At 44.6% G+C, this 17622-nt stretch overlaps 1 protein-coding gene across 6 annotated transcripts in view; it reads right to left on the bottom strand.

The window, feature by feature from the left end:
• Positions 1-17573, bottom strand: part of TEAD4 (TEA domain transcription factor 4) — a 58892-nt gene extending 41319 nt beyond the window's left edge. For 4 of the 6 annotated variants that reach the window (XM_073314138.1, XM_073314158.1, XM_073314109.1 and 1 more), the window contains exons 1-2: positions 17483-17573; positions 4865-4971 (exon numbers count right to left, since the gene is read on the bottom strand). Coding sequence is in view for 1 of the 6 variants with exons in the window: in XM_073314147.1 (XP_073170248.1) it covers positions 17483-17489 (7 nt within the window). In the remaining 5 variants the exon portion in view is untranslated. The remainder of the gene's footprint in view (positions 1-4864; positions 4972-17482) is intronic. The other 2 variants (XM_073314128.1, XM_073314147.1) reach the window with 2 other exon arrangements.
• Between the last annotated feature and the right edge of the window lie 49 nt (positions 17574-17622).

Below are 17622 nucleotides of genomic sequence, written 5' to 3'. Positions count from 1 at the left end.
TATGCGTTCTTTCTAGCTGGGAGATGCTACATCTGTAATGTAAGATCATTATCCTTACCTATCCTTCTACCTATCCTTCTACCTTTGTAGAAAGAATAGTAAATATGGCAGGTGACCAGGTTGGGTTAACAGTGAAATCCTTGCTGATCTTAAACACAAAAAAGAAGCTTACAAGAAGTGGAAGATTGGACAAATGACCAGGGAAGAGTATAAAAATATTGCTCGGGCATGCAGGACTGAAATCAGGAAGGCCAAATCACACCTGGAATTGCAGCTAGCAAGAGATGTTAAGAGTAACAAGAAGGGTTTCTTCAGGTATGTTAGCAACAAGAAGAAAGTCAAGGAAAGTGTGGGCCCCTTACTGAATGAGGGAGGCAACCTGGTGACAGAGGATGTGGAAAAAGCTAATGTACTCAATGCTTTTTTTGCCTCTGTCTTCACGAACAAGGTCAGCTCCCAGACTGCTGCACTGGGCAGCACAGCATGGGGAGGAGGTTACCAGCCCTCTGTGAAGAAACAAGTGGTTCGGGACTATTTAGAAAAGCTGGACGAGCACAAGTCCATGGGGCCGGATGCACTGCATCCCAGAGTGCTAAAGAAGTTGGCGGATGTGATTGCAGAGCCATTGGCCATTATCTTTGAAAACTCATAGTGATTGGGGGAGGTCCCGGACAACTGGGAAAAGGCAAATGTAGTGCCCATCTTTAAAAAAGGGAAGGAGGAGGATCCTGGGAACTACAGGCCAGTCAGCCTCACCTCAGTTCCTGGAAAAATCATGGAGCAGGTCTTCAAGGAATCAATTCTGAAGCATTTAGAGGAGAGGAAAGCGATCAGGAACAGTCAGCATGGATTCACCAAGGGCAAGTCATGCCTGACTAATGTAATTGCCTTCTATGATGAGATAACTGGCTCTGTGGATGAGGAGAAAGCAGTGGACATGTTGTTCCTTGACTTTAGCAAAGCTTTTGACACAGTCTCCCACAGTATTCTTGCCAGTAAGTTAAAGGAGTATGGGCTGGATGAATGGACGATAAGGTGGATAGAAAGCTGGCTAGATTGTCAGGCTCAACGGGTAGCGATCAATGGCTCCATGTCTAGTTGGCAGCCGGTATCAAGTGGAGTGCCCCAAGGGTCGGTCCTGGGACCGGTTTTGTTCAATATCTTCATTAATGATCTGGACGATGGTGTGGATTGCACCCTCAGCAAGTTTGCAGATGACACTAAACTGGGAGGAGAGGTAGATACGCTGGAGGGTAGGGATAGGATACAGAGGGACCTAGACAAATTAGAGGATTGGGCCAAAAGAAATCTGATGAGGTTCAACAAGGACAAGTGCAGAGTCCTGCACTTAGGATGGAAGAGTCCCATGCACCGCTACAGACTAGGGACCAAATGGCTTGGCAGGAGTTCTGCAGAAAAGGACCTAGGGGTTACAGTGGACAAGAAACTGGATATGAGTCAACAGTGTGCCCTTGTTGCTAAGAAGGCCGATGGCATTTTGGGATGTATAAGTAGGGGCATTGACAGAAGATCGGGGGACGTGATCATTCCCCTCTATTCGACATTGGTGAGGCCTCATCTGGAGTACTGTGTCCAGTTTTGGGCCTCACACTACAAGAAGGAGGGGGAAAAATTGGAAAACATCCAGTGGAGGGCAACAAAAATGATTAGGGGACTGGAACACATGAGTTATGAGGAGAGGCTGAGGGAACTGGGATTGTTTAGTCTGCAGAAGAGAAGAATGAGGGGGGATTTGATAGCTGCTTTCAACTACCTGAAAGGGGGTTCCAAAGAGGATGGATCTAGACTGTTCTCAGTGGTAGCAGATGACAGAATGAGGAGTAATGGTCTCAAGTTGCAGTGGGGAAGGTTTCGGTTGGATATTAGGAAAAACTTTTTCACTAGGAGGGTGGTGAAAAACTGGAATGCATTACCTAGGGAGGTGGTGGAATCTCCTTCCTTAGAAGTTTTTAAGGTCAGGCTTGACAAAGCCCTGGCTGGGATGATTTAGTTGGGGATCAGTCCTGCTTTGAGCAGGGGGTTGGACTAGATGACCTCCTGAGGTCCCTTCCAACCCTGCTAGTCTATGATTCTATGATAATGTATTATCTGTACTACAGTAGCCCTAGAGGCCCCAATCAAGGGTTAGGGCTCCATTGTGCTAAGTACTGTACATAAATGACAGTATGATCTTATTCTCTCCTCATTTCCTCCTGCTCTCCAGCCAAGCTTCTCTCCTACAACCTTTTTCTCCTACTTCTTGCTTCCTGCCCCTTCTTTCAAGCCGCACTTTACGTTCAGATCAGTCTCCTGACTAGTACAGTCCCACCTCAATCCACTTCCTTCGCATTGCTTCTGAAAAGCCACTTGTTCTGTGAACAACAAATGATCATGTCTACACAACACTCTTTGGAGAAACTCTCCCCTGAGATATGAGGAGCAATAAGTCAGTGGAGTGAAACTGTAGACACAATCCGGCCCTTTCTCTGTTAACTGTGCTGCAGCTGGCTGTGATTTTAGATTGCCAGTCTTCAGGGCCGATGCTTCGCTTGTTCTTTATTTTTCTTTTTGTAAATTGCCATGCACAGCAATGGGGCTATGTAAAGAACACTAATAACTAACCAAGCTGATACCGTTCCCATTTGGTAGGAGGCTCTCATCAAGCGCAGGCCACCTTCACTGTGTTTCTATCTAAGGGCTCAAGTCTGACTCCTGAGAAGAGAAGGGATGTTGATTGAGATTGTGATATAATCTGAACTGCAGGGGAATGAAAGATGAATGCTCAAGAAAGTCATTCCAGGTAGAGTAGTTTCAACCGATCATCATCAGTTTCCAGATCAGAGTCCCCTACCCCTTCTGGAGGCAGGACATATCATGGACAAGTGTGTGCAATCAGCAAGGGAGGATTTGGAGGACTACCCAGAAAACAGGTCAGAAGTTCAAGGTGACAGTTACAAAGGAACAGCTGCTAGCTGCACACCCTTCAGCAGCAGGTGCAGGAGGGCCCCAGAGGTTTAGCCAGTTCTGCCAGTGACCAACAGCCTTGGGAGACCATCTGTCTGAGCACAAATTGCACGGAGCCTTCCTGGTTTCGTTCCATAGATCCTCACCACACAGAGACAATACAGAGCTTGTTACAGAGCAGCGAACAAGCAACTGCTTAGAACTACTAAATGGTTGTAGTTTTACCACACTGAGATTCTCAGTACTGTATTGGAGAGAGGATTTTGTCACTCTTTCTGTTTTTTTATATATATATATATTTATACACACACACACTCTCTCTCTCTCTCTTTTATATAATAATTTATTACATTCTCTCTTTTTTAACTAATTGGTTTCTTTCTTTATTAGAATTTAAATATCCCTGTTGATGGTGAAATGTTGGTAGGGTATATTATCTTACCCTGTGGTTGTGTTACAACATACAGCTATGTTGCTATTTAAATATGCCATTAAGGTTTTGTGAAGTTAATGTTCTGCATCCTTCAGTACACATTAAATAAATATCAAGACCTCTTTCATACAACAGGCCATTCCCCCTCCCCAGAACAGCCTGACCACAGTGTGGAATTACAAAAGCTCCTAGCTCCGGAGGATCATGTCTATATGCTCTTTGCCCACTGACAGACTCCTGATCGTTCAACATGACACGATCCTACTTATCTCACCACTTTGTATTTTCCAAAGAACACCTGGCTAAAGTCACCTTTCCACTGTGGCTTTGACCGATAAGAATGCTGAATCTAGGTTCACCTTCTGAGATCCTCAACGTGTGTCCTGAAAAGGGACTGCATGATTCCCCTAGGGACCTCCTGGCTTGTAAGACATCGCTTTAATTACTCGGTTTTGCTTGAGTCATTTTGATACTGCTTTCCTCTAGAGACAGTAGTATTTGCTCATCTCTTTGTAATCAGAAATATTCACTTGGACTTTTTTTGTTTGTTTGTTTTTTTGTTTCAGCCTCTGGCCAATATTTACTTTCTTTCAGACACACACAAATACGTTAGAAGAACATGATTAAGAGTGCAACGTCAAGCACGCAAAAGTTAGGAAATGCCAGAATTCAGGCTGCCTGAGCACAGATCCATCACGCAGACCTCTGCCACTTGCCTTAGCGGAGTGACTGCTATCAGTAGAAGGCTGACATTCTCTAGGTGGAACAGCACTAGAGAAGGATGAGACATATACTTTGCCATTGGACTTCACAGCTATTTTCTGATAGCAGAGGAATGTTGAGACTCAGGAATCCTGGGTTCTATTCCAGTTCTAGAGGGGAATGTTCTCTCGTGGTCACAGACCTTACTGCCTCATTTCCCCAAGCCTGACCTCTTCTCTCACATCCCCTCCAGCCTCCCCTGTCTTCCCCATCCCCTCATCCTAGTCTTCCTTCCCGCCACACCCCCAGCTCCTCACCGAGCCAGTCTCCACTCCTTAGGTTCCTCATCCCAGTCCCAGTCTCCATCCTGGGCAACTCAACCCAGTGCTAAATCTCCTCCCTCACTGCCCCTGCTTTCTTGTCCCAAATCTACCTGGCCCAGCCAGTTCTGGTTCTCCACTCCCCACCTTATCCAGGGTGGATTGATTTAAATCAAAGTGGTTTAAATCACCTGTTTTAATGATGATTTAAATCAGCACACAGGAAACCTTAGTTTAATTAATCCATGTTAATAGTGTTTTACATTTGCACTTTTTAGTTATTTTCCTACAGAAATGTTGATTCTTATTGGTAACCATTAAAAAGTTTATTTGCAATGATTACATAATTATACAATGTGGTGCTTCTTTTTGCTAAGCAAAAGGATAAAGTATATCTAACTATAGCTAGACACATTAATTTAAGCAATTAGATAGCTCAACTTACATTTATTCAGATTCTTCATTTTTACATTTCTTTTATTTTAGAAAATGGCAGATGATGCATTTCTTATTTACTAGATGATTAATTTTTTATACCATTTCTGTCAAGATCTGTTTGGATGGAAATTCAAAATTCAATTAAATACACAAACAAGCATTTAAAAAAGAATAAAACTACATTAAATGAACTGGAAACATAAGAAAAAAGTTTATCAAAATATGCTGTACATTTAAAACAAACTGATTAATTGCAGTTAACCCATGCGATTAACTCAAAAATTAATCATGCTTAAAACAATTAATCACGATTAATCACACTGTTAAACAATAGAATACCAATTGAAATGTATTAAATATTTTTGGATGTTTTTCTACATTTTCAAATATATCCATTTCAATTACAACACAGAATACAAAGTGTACAGTGCTCACTTTATATTATTTTTATTACAAATATTTGCACTGTAAAAACCAAAAGAAATAGAATTTTTCAGTTCACCACATACAGGTACTGGAGTGCAATTTCTTTATCATGAAAGTGTAACTTACAAATGTAGGTTTTTTTGTTACATAACTGCACTCAAAAACAAAACAATGTAAAACTTTAGATCATACAAGTCCACTCAGTCCTACTTCTTGTTCAGACAATTGCAAAGAGAAACAAGTTTGTTTCCATTTATGGGAGATAATGCTGCCCACTTCTTAATTACAACGTCACCTGAAAGTGAGAACAGGCATTCGCATGGCACTGTTGTAGCTGGCGTAGCAAGATATTTATGTGCCAGAGGTGCTAAAGATTCATATGCCCCTTCATGCTTTGGCCATCGTTCCAGAGGACATGCTTCCATGCTGACGATGCTCGTTAAAAAAAGAATGCATTAATTAAATTTGTGACTGAACTCCTTGGGGAAGTATGCCTCCTGCTCTGTTTTACCCACATTCTGCCATATATTTCATGTTATAGCAGTCTCGGATGATGATCCAGCACATGTTGTTCGTTTTAAGAACGCTTTCACTGTGAATTTGACAAAATGCAAAGAAGATACCAATGTGAAATTTCTAAAGGTAGCTACAGCACTCAACCCAAGATTTAAGAATCTGAAGTGCCTTCCAAAATCTGAGACGGATGAGGTGTGGAGCATGCTTTCAGAAGTCTTCAAAGAGCAACACTCCGATGCAAAAACTACAGAACCTGAACCAAAAAAAGAAAATCAACCTTCTGCTGGTGGCATCTGACTCAGATGATGAAAATGAACATGCGTCGGCCCGCACTGCTTTGGATTGTTATTGAGCGGAACCCGCCATCAGCATGGACACATGTCCTCTAGAATGGTGGATGTATCATGAAGGGACATATGAATCTTTAGCACATCTGGCATGTAAATATCTTGTGATGCCGGCTACAATAGTGCCATGCAAATGCCTGTTCTTACTTCAGGTGACACTGTAAACAAGAAGAGGGCAGCATTATATCCTGCAAATGTCAACAAACTTGTTTGTCTGAGCAATTGGCTGAACAAGAAGTAGGACTGATTGGCATGGTTCTATTTTTGAATGCAGGTTTCTTTTGTACATAATTCTATGTTTGTAAGTTCAACTTTCATGATAAAGAGATTGCACTACAGTATTTATATTAGGTGAATTGAAAAACACTGTTTATTTTCGTTTTTATAGAGCAAATATTTGTAATCAAAAATAAATATAAAGTGAGCACTGTACACTTTGTATTCTGTGTTGTAATTGAAATCAATATATTTGAAAATGTAGGAAACATCCAAAAATATTTAAATAAATGGTATTCTATTATTGTTTAACAGTGCAATTAATCATGCAATTAATCGCGATTAACTTTTTTAATCGTTTGACAGCCCTACTGCTTAGTGAATTGAACTGATTATTTCTGGTGTTTATATCCTTTGAGATTTTAAGACTAGTCGATCTCAGCCTCTCACACCTAGTTAGAATCATAGAATATCAGGGTTGGAAGGGACCTCAGGAGATCATCTAGTCCAACCCCCTGCTCAAAGCAGGACCAATCCCCAATTTTTGCCCCAGATCCCTAAATGGCCCCCTCAAGGATTGAACTCACAACCCTGGGTTTAGCAGGCCAATGTTTTTACTCATAGATTGTTGTTGGTGTCTTGTCCCACTGCATAGATGGAAAGAGGAAAATGAGCATTCCTGCTTTTTTTGCTCCCAATTAGTTTCTTAATTTTGAATGAACTAATCATTGAATTGAACTAGCTAAATAAACTGAAATGAAGAAAGTGTTCTCTTTGCACATGTAGAGTAGCTACTGCTCCAGGCACTTAGCCAGTGACTTTATCAGTTTTGTGGCTTGACTTTCTTTAAATCTTAGCAGCAAATAAGTGCTGCCAAATATTATTTTTTGTATTTAATTGAAATGATTTTAATAGATTATAAATTTAGGCCTTAACCTAGATTGTCAAATTCAAATTTAATTTAATTTTATTTTTAAAAATAAACCAGTACTTAATTTAAATCAAAGCCACCTGATTTAAATAAAAAAAATCAATTAAAAAACCCAAAACACGCATTTTAATCAACCCTCACCCCAGCTCCTCATTCCATCTGTACCCACACCCCTACTGACTGCAAATCCCCCCCAACATCCATGCCCAACCAGTACTGGTCTCCACCCCTCCACACCCAGGCTCCTTGTCCCTGTTTATCTCCTCTGCTGCCATCCCCCAGGTTTTGTTCTTATCCCCTCTGTATTTGAATCAGGTGTCTTCCTCCTCCTCATTGCCTGGGCTCTAGCACTGAGATCACAGGAGAGACAATGTCCCTGCTCACAGTTCCTCTGCCCAGAGCCACAGAAGTCCGCGGTACGAGGAGGAACAATTGTAGGAAAAGTCCTGATCAGTTCCTGTAGCCCTAGGCTGCAGCATGTCCAGTGCAAACAGAATATTTAGAGAATTTAGCCTTGGAGTTTTGTAGTTTCTAAGAATGGAGATTAGTACCTTTAGAGAAAAGAAACCTGTGTATCTGCAATGTTTGTTTCAGTAATGTACGAGTTATAATACATCATTATGCACATTCGCCACAGAGTAGGAGCAGCAAGGGTGTGAGTTCTATCTATGGGCAGGACAAGGAGCTAATGGTCAGAGGCAATGGACTTACTTTCTCTCTCTAACAGAGGGGAAAGCTGCCCAATGCTGGTGTGTATCTGTGTAAATTTCTCCTAGACAGACACTAGGGAGCACAGACCCAGGAACGCTGATCTATCGTAACTCATACATTCAGGGTGGGAATCCCAGAATTGCTCAGCATCAGCCTAACTTTGCTCCTACTGCACTCCATAGGAGTTTGACTGTTGACTTCAATGGGAGCAGAGTTAACCCAGCACTGAATGCTTGTGAAAACGCTACCTTCTGAGAACAAGAATCATAAATACGCACTTTTATTTTGTAGCGCTGGAATCTTAGCTTCAGTTTCTAATCACCTGCAAAAGCAGTTTTTAAATCTCATTTAGTTCTGTAGATGACTGCAGTGTTTCAGATGATGCTCAATATAGTTAAAACTGATTAGATCCTTGTTTTTACATTGCCCTGCCATGAGAAGTTGATATCACAAAGTGAAATTAATGGCAAAATTAGAGCAAATAAAAAGGAAATTCCCCCACAGAAAACTTTATTAAGAAACAAACAAGTATCTTCTTGGAATATTGTAGTTTAAAATAACAACTAAACCTGTGAAAATCAGGCATTTCGAAGAGAAGAGCCACAAATAAACCAATCCGCCCCTCTCACACCCTACTATAACTTTGCACCACCTGCTTCACAGAAATACAGGTATGTCAAAAGTATTACAAACTACTTCTCAAATGTTTGCAATTAACAATGAAAAAATAATGTATATGCCCTCCCCCCACACCTCTCGGCCATCATTTAGTCACAGTATATATATTTAGCTACTTTTATCTTTTGTCCTAAATCGGTCCCTTCAGACCCCTGATCAGTGTTAGGTTTGGTATCTTTGTCCATCTTCTCAAAACTCATTCCACTTTTTCAAGATCTTTTTGATAACAGGCTTGTGAAAAACTAAGCTTTTTGTTGGTTTGGTTTTTCTCCAGAAAAAATCCTGACTCCGTGGATTTAATCCATTTTCTTTTCTTTTGTTTCACAGTTTTTGAACTTCTCTGGTCATGCTGAAGTTGTTAGATGAAAGTAATGTATATTTGAGAGCAGGTTGACACTAGAAATATTAGGCTTCAGTTCTACAGGAGGTTGTTACATACCCATCAAAATAGACAGATGGCAAAGAGATACTTAGATATTTTATTCAATACTCAAAGTACATTCACCAAAAAAACAAAAAAAAAACCCCACACACCTGTCCAATTTTTTTGAATATTAACATTTGATAGACATGCCCTGTCTGTTAAATGTGTAATCAGAGATTTCACTCAATTTTATAAAATCACTAGAAATGACATGTTATGGATGTAATGATGCTCACTCTTTAATATGGTCACAACTTCTTAAATACAGATCTGATGTCTATAGTCCTGTATAATGTCTCTTTAAACAAAAGCTCACTGTTGTAATTATTAGTTTTGTTTCTGATATTTACATGGCAAGGATTTGTAAACCTGGTAAAACTTCCCAAATAAACAAACAGTGAAAAGAGAGGAGGGAAAAAAAGAAACTAAATGAAACTTTAGACTCCAATTGTGAATGAAGGCTATCACTGTTCTAAAAATTTGAAAGGGAAGCAAGGAGAGCATCAAGGTTTTTGTTTTAGCCTTTGTAAAACAATAAGAAAATGATAGAACAATCCAAACACATAGGGTGGGAGGAGAACAGGGATTGGAGAGAAGGCAATGGCTTGTGAGTAGAATGTTGAAATGAGGAGAGTTGATGGAGCAGTGAAGTATTAAGGAAGCTTGTTTTGCTGGAAGCCAGAAACTTCTGGAAGGTAGGTGGGTCAATTTAAAGAAATTATATATGCACTTTTCCCTGGATCAGTGGTTCTCAACTCGTGGGCCACTTGCGGCCCAATCAGCACACAGCTGCAGCTCATGTGACATCCTCAGGGCCGTAACTAGGGTGGGGTGGGAAGGGCACCTGCCCCGGACGCAGAGCTGGCGGGGGGGGCAGGGGGGAGAGGTGGAAGGGGTACGCAAAGATGAGGTAGTGCAGGATTAGGCCCGGCATCATCCACCACCACCCCAGCCTCCCCCTGTAGCATCAGCAGGAGGCCAGGGTGCTCAGCATTCCTCCACCCCACAGGCTTGTGGGTCCAATGACCCCAACTGGAGCAGGTTCCCTGGCATGAGGACTGCAGCAGTAGGTAGGAAGGGCGAGATGGACAGCTGAGCTATGTGCAGCCAAGGTAGGAGACAAGTGGGTATGGGGAGGAGGGTTCAGGGGACTAGGACCGCGGGGAGGAAGGTGCAGTGGGCTGGGGCCACAGGGAAGGGAGTGCAGCCGGCGCATGGGGGACAGACTCTATGTAGGGGGACTGGTGGCAGTCTCTGGATTGGGGGGTTGAGTGCTGGGGAACACTCCTTGGGGGGGCTGAGGGCTGTTGCTGGAGGGTTCTGTGGGACAGTCCCTAGGTGGAGGGATGGGTGCATGGGGGGCAGTCCCTGGGAGAGGGACTGAATGCTGGAGGGGGCTGTCACTGGGTGGGGCCATTCAGCCCTGGACAGGACACCCTATCTCTGTAGGGCAGGCACATGTGCCAGCCCATATTTGGGAGGGGGGGTCTGGATGTTGGGAGGACAGTCCCAGGGTGGGTTGGGTAATGGGGGACAGTCCTGGCTGGGAGGCCACCCCTCATCGGGCAGGGCTGCCCTTCTCTGCAGGCAGGGTCCACAGCTGGGCTCTCTGGGTGCTCCGCCCAGGGGTGCCACCAGCAGCAGCGTGCAAGTGTGGGTGGCAATACACCATGGCATGCCACCCGTACAGTAAATTAATTAATTTTAAGAGTTAATGTTTTAACTTATTTCGCTAATTTAAAATGCTCTTAGCAGACATTTGCCAGTGTTGAAATTAAAGGTACTATATCGATTTGAATCATATTGCTGTCATATAACAAATATTAAACCTTTTTTGTAGATGTACAGGTAGTGTATATATATTGTGTGGATGCAGCCCACATAAGATAGAGAGCTGCATATGCTACTCCTGGGGGAATTCTGTGCCACTGTGCACACGCAGAATTCATGTCCGGTGCAGAATTCCCCCCCGAAAATACATTCTGCCCACTAAGTGCTGCAGTTCTGCCTTTCACCCACCAGAGACCGCTGTGGCACTAGAAGAGCCAGCAGCCAGCTGTGTTCATCACAGCAGCCAAGTTAGGACAGACAGAGTGGGGCACACGGGGCCGTTGGTGGTCCACAGACTGGGGTTCAAAATGGCAAGCTGGATCAGCGGGGACAGACTGGGGCATGGGCTCAGGAGCTGGTGGGATGGCAGCATTGAGCCAGGGGCTGAATGGGAATGGGGGTGCAGGGCCACATGAGGATGGGGGTTGCAGGGACACACAGGGACAGGGGCAGATGTGCCTGACTGAACGGGAGAGGCTTGGGGTCAGCCAGGGTTTGCATGGGGGAGGCTCCACAACTCCGTAACAATCTCCCCCCACACCTCACCCCACCCCTACATGATGCTCTTCATTCTACGTCTGAATAGAAAATCCCAGAGTAGGGTGCCAAGTTGCTGAAAATGCAGAGTAAGTACAACATGGATGTCTTGCCATTTGCTTAAACAACAAAACCAATGCAAAAAAAGAACATATTCGGTGGATTGGACTTTGATGAATACATAACATGCATTTTCACACAACAAGGGACTCTTCAGAGAGACAATGAACTTACAAAGCAACTGAGGGAGAAACTTGAAAAACTACATGCTAATGACATTACTGCTGCAGTCTCAGCAGAAATCTGGCCTGATCTAATTAACAACAAAGAACTGGAACCACACAAAGGCAAAATTGAAAATTGATTCAGCAACGCAATGGAACCTTTTCATTAGCTGTTACTGCTCTCAACTGCACAGGTCAGAGGTTCCACCCAGAACAGGAAGAAGAGACAGAAAAGTGGTTGATGGAACATCAACCTGAGGGCTGCAACTTTCTTGCTCAGGGTTGTGAAAAAACACCCTCCTGAACGCTGCAAGTTTCAGCGCTGTAAAGCGCCAGTGTACACAGTGCCCCAGCACTGGGAGCTATGGCCCTTGTGGAGGTGGGTTTTTTTTTTTTTTTTTTAGAGTGCTGGGAGAGCTCTCTCCCAGCGCTGCGTTGTGACCACACAAGTCACTAGCGTTGCCAGTGTAGACTAGCCCTAAGTTTCTTCTTTCTCTGCTAGCACTGAAAATTAGAGATCCAAATTCTGATCCCAAATCCATGTATGTGCAGGAGGCTGTGCCAGAATTCTTTGGATCATCATAACAAAAGCAGCAAGACACAGCAGCTTTCAGGGTTTTGTCAATTTTCTAAAAACATGAATGCCTGGCCAGTTAGCTCAGCATCAACTACTTACTGTGTGTGTCTTTTTGGCACAATCCAGCTGGGTTAGTTGAAACTGCAACAGGTTAGCTACCAAGGGCAGATACGAGAGTGAGAAGTTTAGCTGGTTAGTAGACTGGGAACATGACTGAAGCTTTCCCATTGGACAGCATGTGCCTTTTCCTGCTTGGGGCACACGTGTGCTTATGAAGTGAATCGCCCAGGATGTGTTTTGTGTTTCATTTCATTACACCGATGCGGATGTGTTTGTTTTTCAGTTTTTTCCCAGTTGAGTTTTTTGGATTGGGGAAAACCACACCAATCCTGTGTGGTAACATAGTCCCCCAGAAATTAATACAACACCCCCAGGGCACTCACAGCCGAACCTCAGAGAGAGCGACTGTCTGTGATGTGCCAGCTTTCACCACTCAGCCCAAAAAAAAATCACACTAGCCTTTTCCTAGAGCCCCATCACACTGCAAACTCAAGCCTGGGCTGGCCATTCTCCCCTGGAGGTCTCTTTCTGCATCACTGCTTTCTCTGTGTCTCCTTCTGATTGAATATCTGTATTTTGGATTGGCACTCTCTCAGGTAGCTTAGCTGCATTCTTTCAAGCAGAATCTCATTGGCTGGCTTTTTGCTACATTTCTAATCTCTCTGTCTCCCTGTTTGTTATTTCTCTCTCCTCCCTGGCATGTACAATTCCTCTGTTGTCACAGTCACCTGGAAGCGGCACTGATGTGCTGTGAACCCCCTTTCCAGATTATTAAGGACAATGTTAAAGAATACCGGACCTGGCTCCCAAGCAGGTACACTGTCATTTATATCATTCCCCTAATGATGGCCCAATATTGTCTGAAAAGGTGAAAAACAAAGCTGTTGCTTGTCTAAACCTCACTGATATTACAGCAGCAATCACAAGCATCCCTACAACGCAATTCCTGCTGCACCTTAGCTGCAATCAAAAGCTACCTTCCTCATCACATAAGAAATCCTGGTTGATCCTGCGCTCAGAGAAGTGAATGGGAGACTGGCCTTTGATTTCCTTTAAGGAATGGCTGGGTCCTATATCCGTGAGCAAACAGGGAGGTATCCTAGCAGAGCTTTCCATGCAGTGAGTCCAAAGTAAGTGGAGACTGCTAGGCTGTCAGAGAAGTAAGCTGGGCTTCTCCTTCAGGAGTGTGGTGGCACCTGCCGGAGCCAGCCAGACTTCTACAAGATCAGTGGAACACCTCCAGCATCAAAAACAGTACATGAGGCAAAGGCACGCTCTGAAGAGAAGAGTATGGTTCATTTTCAGTTGGCGTAGGAGCCATTTCCCCTCAGTGGACTCCAGCTACCCACAAGGGAGCCTCAGCCAGGGGGAGCATGGACAATGGGCCAAACTCAGAGGTGATTTGTGATGGAGGTAAGTCTGAGGCCTGGTCTACGCACAAACTTGTACTGGTTTAGCTATTTTAAACCAATTAAACTAGTGCAAGCCACAGGTTGTCCACCGTGCCTGGTTTATATCAATACGTTTACAGGCACAAATTAAACCAATATAACCACTTCCAAACTGATTATGGGTTATCCACAAAGGTGAAAGCAGTTTCATTCTAAAGGTAGGACACCTTGTGAACTGGGCTATTATACCAGAAACAGTCCATTTGTGTTGGCTGCCTCCTGGTTAGAGATGGAGGAAGAGTTCTCAGTCAGGGGAGAGGGGCATGTACTTTCTCTAGCACCTCTGCCTCAGGATAAGTGAATTCTGTGCACATCAAACAGAGACAGCTGCATAACTTTCCCTTGCAGGCTGGGCCTGCTCCACACAGAGTTTGTCCTGTTCCACAAACTGGCTTATAAACTGTGAAGATGATCTCAGGACTATATTTACATCTCTGTCTGGTCAGATCTTTCTACAGATCACACACTGGGCCCCTCTTCCTTGGCATGGACCCCAGAAATTAGTAAGCAAAGGAGGGTATAAAATCAGTGGCTGGGGGCCTGCCAGGGGTGCCTTGAACTAACCGTTCACATTGGAAACAGGTGCACTGAGGACAAGCAGGGACATTGTACCATCCCAGCACGGGTAGTGAGTTCATTACACTTCTTTGCCCCATAAGTCTGGTCTACACTTTTCACCATGAGGGTGCATTATTTACTTTTTGCACTTTGCTCATCTAGGGCCTGCTCTAAAGCCCAGTGAAATTAATTGGAGTACTTCCATTGACTTCAATGGGCTTTAGATCAGGCCCCTAGGTAAATCCCTTCTGTTTCTTGTCAATTTCACTTCTGTTCTAGTTTTGTTCCTAGTCAATTCTACTCTTGAATTGAATCTCAATTCTACATCCTGTCAGTTCCCCTTCCTGAGTTTCACGCCCAGCCTATCACATTGCTGCCATGTTTTGGTTGCAAATACTGCACAGAATGCTTAAAAAGAAACAAACCCAACCAAACAAAAACTACCTGCTTTTACTGGGAATTTTTTACGTTAATGGAAGTTGTGACAGGTGGTATTAAGCGTGTTGATAATCTACATTTTATAACCAAGGAAGATGAGCAAGGTGGATGTTAAATTAAGGCCTTGCCTACACAGGAAAGCTTTTGAGTTGTAAATTAAGATGTGACTTTAAACCACTATAGTTGTACCTTTATTACATCTCATTCCACTAATAATAGACGCAATAATACCAGTATAATTGATGACTACGTCTTCACTGCAGAGCTAACCAGATGTTCAGTACCCGGGTGTGAGGACCTAGGTCAGCCACACTGCAAAGTCTTAGCTACATTACTGTGTGCTCATTGGTGCTGCACTTGCCCAGGTGTGTTACTAGCATAGGCACCGACTCCATGGGTGCTCCAGGGTTGGAGCACCCATGGGGAAAAAAAAAACGGTGGATGCAGAGCATGCACCGGCAAACCCCATCAGCTCCCCGCCAGTCCCTCGTGCCTGCCAGCAGACCCCGCCGATCATTGCCTACCATGGATCAGCTGTTTCGTGGCATCAGGAGGCGCTGGGGAGGGAGGGGGGAGGAGCAAGGACGCAGTGTGCTCAGGGGAGGGGGCAGAACTGGGCGGGGAAGGGGAAGGGCCTTGGGGGAAGGGGTGGAGTGGGGCGGGGCCTGGTCAGAGCCAGGGAAAGGGAGCACCCCCCGGCAGATTAGAAACCTGGCGCCTATGGTTGTTAGGACTTCTGGGGGCACACACATTCCCCAACTTCTTTGTGATTCTCTGTGATTCTTTCCCAGTGAATTGTGGGAGAACTTGTCTGTCCTTCTGAGCACTGGAGGACTATCAGCAGTCAAGTGGGTTAGCCTGCATCCTCATTGTGAAGTGGCCGGGTTACGAACTCCAGCCTATAGCCCCAGCTGTGCCCGGCTGTCCGGGTTTAGAGCACCATTAGACTCAGTTCAGAGGGTTTTATGGGAGGGAGGTTCGGAGCAACCCCCAGGGTAGAGCCCGGGTGAACTCTGCAGTGAAAAGATACCCTACAGGTCAGTGATTCTCAACCCTTTTTTATTTGTGGACCCCTACAAAAATGTAAAGGGAGCTGCAGACCCTTTTGGAAATCTATTGTCTGCATGTGTAATTGAATTCTGTTCCATCTAAGTCTTTTGCGGACCCCTCAGATATATCCGTGGACCCCTGACCACAGGTTGAGCACCACTGCTATAGGTATAACACTATACAAGTGTAACTGGTAAAATCTTCCTTTGTAGAGAAGGACTTAGAAAAACTTCACCCATGCCAAACTGAAGGCCTGATCTATCTGGATGGGTCCATCAGAAGCTAATCAGAACAACCTGTGAACTGCTGTGCTTGAAGCCTGGGAGCAGGGAACCAAACTACCACGGTGGAGGTGTGCAATCCAGAAAAGAAACCTGGTTGGGAAGGGGAAAAGAGACCTCAGAAGAGACTCTTACTAGCGGAATGACACATTGTTTTTCTGGGGACTTTTAACCACAGATTGTGCCATCTCAGCCTCTCATTTGGTCTTGCCACAGAAGCACTAGAATTTTTCCTCTTAACTCCTGCGCTTTGTCCTTTTTCCCCCTCTTGCATGAGTTGATTGCCAGTTAACTCAAGATAGTGACCACCTTTACTGTATAACAACCCTGGGTGAGCCACTCCACCTATAGAACATACCCTTATCTGCTTTTCCACAGTCCCAGACAGATACTTTCCCCCCCTCTGCTGCAGGCGGATGCCTCTCTTTATTCCTGACTGTAGGAAGCTACTGTCTCTATCATTCTGTCCTTAGAGAAAAAAGGGCCACTGTCCTAGCCAGCTGAGAACAGCCCAAAGGCGAAAAATATTCATACCAGGGCTGGAAGTAGACAAAATATTGTCACCAGGAAGCACAGAGAGCAGAATTCATATGCAGCTTGTGCTCAAAGATTTCCCATTCAAAGGCCATATAATGAGGCTGTGTAACAACCCCTGGACACATACACACAAACATAGGTGCTGACTCTGTGGGTGCTCTGGGGCTGGAGCACCCACAGAAAAAGAATGGTGGGTGCTCAGCATCCACTCGCAGCTAGCTCCTCCCCCCCTCCCCAGTGCCTCCCACTTCTCCCCCAGCACCTCCTACCCATCAGGATCAGCTGTTCAGCATCATGCAGGAGGTGCTGGGGGTGGAGCGAGGGGTGGGGTGCGCTTGGGGGCGGAATGAGACAGAAAGAGGCAGGGCCTGAGGGGGGACTGAGCACCCCCCAGGAACTCTCAAAGTCAGTAACTCTGCACACAGACACCCTGGCCATCAGTGGGGATTGAACCTGGGACCTTCAGCACCAAATCACAGGCCTCTCCCACTTAAAGTTCAGGGGAACATAATGATGGTTGTGGGGGATGCCATACGCTCACATTCATTAAGCCACTGTATTACACTTATCCAAAACCTGTATCAGCAATATGCCCGGTTCTGGCTTACCCCTTAACTGGTTTCCCCGAAAAGGCCTCTTTTAAACCCAATTTTGACCCTCCCACACTTCTTTCTGTAATTCTGGTTGCTTTTAAAAAATGTATCGAATCTGAGCTGCTGCATTGTTCTTGGCCATCTCAAGATCTCATTCAGACCATCCTACATTGCAGAACAGATGGGCTTGCACAGATCTCACTCCTTCTGGTGGTGGGAAGCTCCCTCCATTCTCCTTACCGTACATCTTGCCTTCGTCCGACAGGATGATCTTCCGCCGTCCGCATGGCGGGTAGATGGCTAGCGCTTCCTGGAAGCTCTGCTCAATGTCCGGACTCCACACACCCTCGGCATCATTGTCGATGGGCTTGTCCAAGGCC

This window comes from Lepidochelys kempii, chromosome 1 (genome assembly GCF_965140265.1).
Source record: "Lepidochelys kempii isolate rLepKem1 chromosome 1, rLepKem1.hap2, whole genome shotgun sequence".
NCBI lineage: Eukaryota > Metazoa > Chordata > Testudines > Cheloniidae > Lepidochelys > Lepidochelys kempii.
Note: the sequence above shows the minus strand (reverse complement) of the source record. Positions and strands in the feature narration are given on the sequence as shown.